This window comes from Miscanthus floridulus, chromosome 8 (genome assembly GCF_019320115.1).
Source record: "Miscanthus floridulus cultivar M001 chromosome 8, ASM1932011v1, whole genome shotgun sequence".
Lineage (NCBI taxonomy): Eukaryota > Viridiplantae > Streptophyta > Magnoliopsida > Poales > Poaceae > Miscanthus > Miscanthus floridulus.
Genome location: NC_089587.1, coordinates 205,379,256 through 205,384,589, shown reverse-complemented (window position 1 = coordinate 205,384,589; position 5,334 = coordinate 205,379,256). Strand labels below are relative to the sequence as shown.

The following is a 5,334-nucleotide window of genomic DNA, read 5'->3' as shown; positions in this document are numbered from 1 at the left end:
GCTGCTTGGCTTCTGTATTTTTTACGCGAGGGATGGTCTTCAGGCTTTGGCAGCGATTCTCCCTTTCCCTTTGCGTCAATTCAGTGATTCCAGGTTAAAAAAAACAGTGATTCCGAAATCTGAAGTTGATTCTCTTATAAGCTGATGTTTGGAAGAGCACTGCCGGGGTACATGGTTTACTTTTGAGTTTTATGAATTAAAAAATGATAAAAAATGGTGCTGTTTTTTTAGTTTCCTTTGGACAAATGTTACTTTTCTCGCTAGTATCTAAGATAGTGTTCTTGCGTTCCTTATTTTTAGTGTTCCAATTCAGCCATGACTATTTTGTTATCCTTTGTTTTGTCTTAGGATGTTTTCGTGGGAACAACCCCTGTGTGCGCTTCCAGATGACATAAATCCATTACTAAAGCCTTCTACTTATACTGAACTACAACTAGACCTTATCCTTCCTGATCTAGGAATGCAGCCTGGTCCAGAACCACTAGAACCTATTGATCTAGAACCACCAGAACCTATTGATCCAGAACCACCAGAACCTACTGATCCAGAACCACAGCCTAATCCAACAATGCCTAACAAATCCCAATGTGTTGCCGAAGAAGAGCATGACATCTTTGATAATGAAGAAGAGTATGTTGGCGTCGATGATGAGCATATGTACATTACAATTCCACCTGCACAGCCATCTTTGAATGCACCTACTAATGCTGCCAATCAAATTGTTCCTGCTGAGGCAGAGGTTACTGATGCAGATCCTGATGAGATAAGGGTCTTACATGATCCTGAGAACCCAAGAATAGAGAAGGGTGCCTTATTTCCTGACATCATCACCTTCAGGAAAGCAGTGAGGCACTATGCAGTGAAGAAAGGTTTTGAGCTTGCTCCTGGCATCAAGACTGACCCTACCAGGTATATTGCAAGGTGTAAGCACCCTGGCTGTCCTTGGCGTATTCATGCTTCAAGGATTCATGATCAGAAAACTATACAGGTATAAACAATTATGTATCCTTGTTATTAAATTCAGTTTGTTTTTTTAATTAAATTCAGTTTGGTTGTGCATACTACTTATTCATGCTTGTCTTTTGTTTAGATTAAGACCCTACCTTTTGAACACGATTGTCCAACCACGAAGCTTGTTGTAAACAAAATGCCTTCTCAAGAATGGGTGTCAGATAGACTGAAAGAATGGTTGAAGAAGAATTCAAGCAAGCGTCCGAAGGCAGCCAAGGAGAAGGTTGAGGGAGATTATGGGATAAAGCTCAAGTACAGCAAGCTTTATTCAGGTGTGCAGCTAGCACTGCAACATATTCATGGTAAATATGAAGAGTCATTCAAATTGCTATTTAATTGGAAAGCTCAGATGGATATAACATGTCCAGGTAGCATTGTAGAGATAGATGTGGAGAAAGTAGGCAAGAAAATGAGGTTTAAGAGGATATTTGTAGCTCTCAAACCATGTGTGGATGGGTTTATAACTGGTTGTAGGCCATTCATTGGTGTAGATGCATCAAGTCTAAATGGTAAATACACAGGACAGTTAGCATCTGCTACAGGGGTTGATGGACATAACTGGTTATACTACATTGCTTATGCTATTTTTGATTGTGAAAATGAGGACAACTGGAAGTGGTTTATGCATCATTTGAGAAGGGCTGTTGGGAGCCCAAAAGGACTAGTGATTTGTACTGATGCATGTAAGGGCTTAGAGAAAGCAGTTGGTGTAGTGTTTCCTGAGGCTGAGTACAGAGAGTGCATGAGGCATTTATATTCCAACTTCATGAAGCATTACAAAGGAGATGTTTTCACAACTCATCTCTATCCAGCTGCTAGAAGCTACACTGAAGGGCTGTTCAAGTGGCACTTGAAGAAGATATATGAATTTGCTCCTGATGCAATCAAGTACTTGCAAGATCACCACAACCGAATCTGGTACAGGGCTGGTTTCTCCGAGAACAGCAAATGTGATTATCTGACAAACAATGTGTCAGAGAGCTTCAACAGTCAGGTGAGGGACATGAAAGGGCTGCTCATACATGAGTTAGTTGATGGGCTCAGGGAGATGATAATGGAGAAGAGGTATCTTAGGAGAAAGGTTGGTAGAGAATTGGGAGAAGGCATTTTGCCTAGTGTCATCAAGGAACTGAACCTAATTAGCAAACACTTGAAGGTCATCAAAGTTGCAGTAAGTGATGAGGATTTTGCTGAGGTGACCTTGCTTGATGATTGGAACAACACCAAAAGGCATACAGTGGACCTAGTCAATCATTGTTGCGGCTATAGGCAATGGCAGGTCACAGGAAAACCTTGTAGACATGCACTTGCTTGGATCTTGTCCAACAGAGGCTTGGAAATCAAGGATTTTGTGCATGAATACTACTCTGTGGCCAGGTTCAAAGCAGCATATGCAGATATAGTTCCACCCATGCCTGATAGGGCTGACTGGCCTGAGGTGGAGCTAGGATATAAACTGCACCCACCACTGCAGAAGAGGGCAGCAGGCAGACCTAGAGTGGTCAGGATCAGAGGGAGTATGGAAGAAAGGGCAAACAAAAAGAAAGTGAGATGCAAAAGGTGCAAAGGCAATGGGCACTTTGAGAAGACCTGCAAACTTGCTGAACCAACAGAAGATGATGATGGTGTTGATGAGGCAGCTACGCTTGCATCACTTAAAAGGTACATTTCTTATTCCTGATTTGCTTGTGAATGTAAATGGGCAAGGAATGTCTAAATGATAGCCATCTCTTATAGGGTGAGGCAAGAAGATGAAGGACTGAGCAAGACACCAAAAAAAAGCAGAAGAGAAGTGCAACCAAGCAAGCACCCAAGAAAAATCAGAAGACAAGTGCAACCAAGCAAGCACCAAAGAAGAAGACTCCTGTAAAGAAGAAGCTTCTGAAGGCTGCAACTGCTCCTGAAGCAAGAGTGGTGAGAAGCCTCAACAGCTGGCTCGGCGTGGATTAGATGATGTGTTTTGTTGTGCATTTGCTGGTCTTAGTGACCTGAAGTGTTATCTATGGCTTTTGCTAGTCCAAGCGGACCAACATGTGCTTTGTAAGTGACCTGATGTGTTTGGGAACTATGCAACTAGAATGGTGTCCTCTGTATGGATGTTAAGTACAATGTTTGAGAACTATGGATGTGGACCGATGGAATGTTTCCATTTTTATTTCTGGAATGATGAAAATGCATGTTCTGGGAACTATGTGCCGTATGTGCATTACATGTTTCCATCTTTATTTCTAGAATGTAGCATGTGCGCTTGACATGTCACTGCATGTTCTGGGAACTATGCGCCAAATGTGCATTGCATGTACTGAAGTTGATTCATAAATAAACTAAACAAAATGAGAGAATGGCAAACCCAAGTGCTTCACTTCAGATAACAGCTGGCGTCGGGACAATATCCTTTCTCGGGAGGGCAGAAAGGTCCATACGCAAATATGGTGGCCTCCTGTAGCCCTGACAGTGGGTCCAAGACGGCATGGAGCGTAGACAATGGCGTATTTCAAACTCTAGCAGAATTGTAATGGCACCAGCCCAATTAGGCGAATTGTAGTGGCGTGTTTTAAAATCGTGAAAATTGCAATGGTGTGTATCCAATAAGCCCAAGGATAAATGTGTTTTGTATTTTGGGTGTTGTTGTTGGAGATAGGCTAAGCTTCACTTCAGAGAAAGACTGACACAGCAACAATGTAGCATAGCACCAACTTCTTTCAGACGTAAATTACATGTTATTTCAGGCATCCATGCCGGATTTACCAGCTGGAAAGGAACAAAGCACATCCACCCAGCACACGAAGGATCAATCCATACATGCGAAAGAATGAAAGATTAGGTGTGTGTGGTCTGCATATTGAACAGACATTAAGCTGAGAAGGGCCGACACTGAACAAAAAATGAGTCACTTTTAAGGGACCAGCCGCCACACCTCTCAAGCTTGCAGCAACACCTTGGCCTTGCAAGGTCAAGAATGTTACATCAATAACATAAGGATTTCCCCATCCTGGTGCAGGAAAAAGAACATAAGCAATGTTTGCATAAGCTTTGATCTGATGATCAAGGAGGCTAGCAGCACCAAACAAGGGTTGAAGAACCACATGCTGACACGCAGTGCCGAACCGCTGATGGTTCAGGATTGCATCCTTCCTTGAGTGAAAAGAGACCTGAAACTTAGTGGAATCTGAAGGTGATTGAGAGTGATATGTGTGATCCTTCCATTGCAGGTACCTATTTATAATGGAGAAAAAGAGCACCAATAATTGGCAACTATTATACAGTTTCTGAGATGAGGGCTAATTTATCTATCTAGCAGCTAATGCCTATCTTTTGGTGATGGCAATGCTGCCGGTGAATCTGCACTATCCAAAAGCATCAAGACAAGCTAACAGTGTACTTCAGATGAAACATAAGGGCTACGTACCTAGCTAACTGAGAATGTCGAGTGCATATCCTGTACAAAACATTTTTCCTTGACCTAAGCTGAGCTTATCCTCTATGTCCTGAAAAATAGTGGATTTTCAGTTGTCCTAAGTCAAACGATTCTAAGTTTGACAAAGTTTATAGCAAAGAACAATCATATTTACGATATCAAATGAGCACTGCTAGATATGGCCCTGTTCGCTTTGCTGAAAAAACAAGCCGAAACACTGTTCCGGTTGATTTGTTGTGAGAGAAAAACATGGTTCCGGCTAAAAAAACAAGCTAAAAAAGACGGATTATAAGAGAAGCGAATAAGGCCAATATATGTCATTGATATGGTACATGCTATTACTTTTGTCTACAAACTTGGTCAAATTTAGAATGGTTTGACTAAGGACAACTGAAAATCCATTATATTTCAAGGCTGAGGGAGTACAAGGTCACAGTGCAGTGTACTCTGGTAATCAGGATTGCTTTCTAGAAACCATGGACATCTGTAAATCTGTAATGGCCTTTCATAGAACCACAGGGTTCTTTCTATATCCCACCATTCTCAGGCAATCAGGCACCACAGACCAGTAAAAGGGGACATGACAATTGGAGATCTTAAAATGAAATATTGCTCTTCGGAGACAACAAGAAGCGACAGATCCCTGTGTTAAAGAATTAATAAAAGATCAAGAGCACAGCTTTTCATGGTCCACTAGTGTTATACTATCATATCATAGTGTTACGTATAAACTACATAAAGCATGACCACGATTATACAGCTCAGCTATTTTCATCGGCAACATATCATGCGCGAACCAACCAACCTGTGCAAACTTGAAAACTACCGATCAGGATCATTAGATGCTGATTCAATGGATAGGGTGAGAGGGCTTAAGCGCAAAAAAAAAAAGGCCAGCAGGTGGG

At 41.8% G+C, this 5,334-nt stretch overlaps 1 protein-coding gene and 1 long non-coding RNA gene across 2 annotated transcripts; one reads left to right on the top strand and one right to left on the bottom strand.

The window, feature by feature from the left end:
- Window positions 1-203: 203 nt before the first annotated feature.
- On the top strand, window positions 204-2,692 carry LOC136470525 (uncharacterized). The gene is made up of 2 exons (XM_066468345.1): window positions 204-988; window positions 1,091-2,692. The coding sequence occupies exons 1-2, from the start codon at window positions 350-352 to the stop codon at window positions 2,690-2,692; spliced, it is 2,241 nt and encodes a 746-aa protein (XP_066324442.1). The 5' UTR covers window positions 204-349.
- A 975-nt stretch (window positions 2,693-3,667) lies between these two features.
- On the bottom strand, window positions 3,668-4,612 carry LOC136474679 (uncharacterized). The gene is made up of 3 exons (XR_010762996.1): window positions 4,421-4,612; window positions 3,929-4,227; window positions 3,668-3,762 (listed from the first exon to the last, which is right to left on the bottom strand). It is a non-coding gene; the product is annotated as an uncharacterized lncRNA (long non-coding RNA).
- Between the last annotated feature and the right edge of the window lie 722 nt (window positions 4,613-5,334).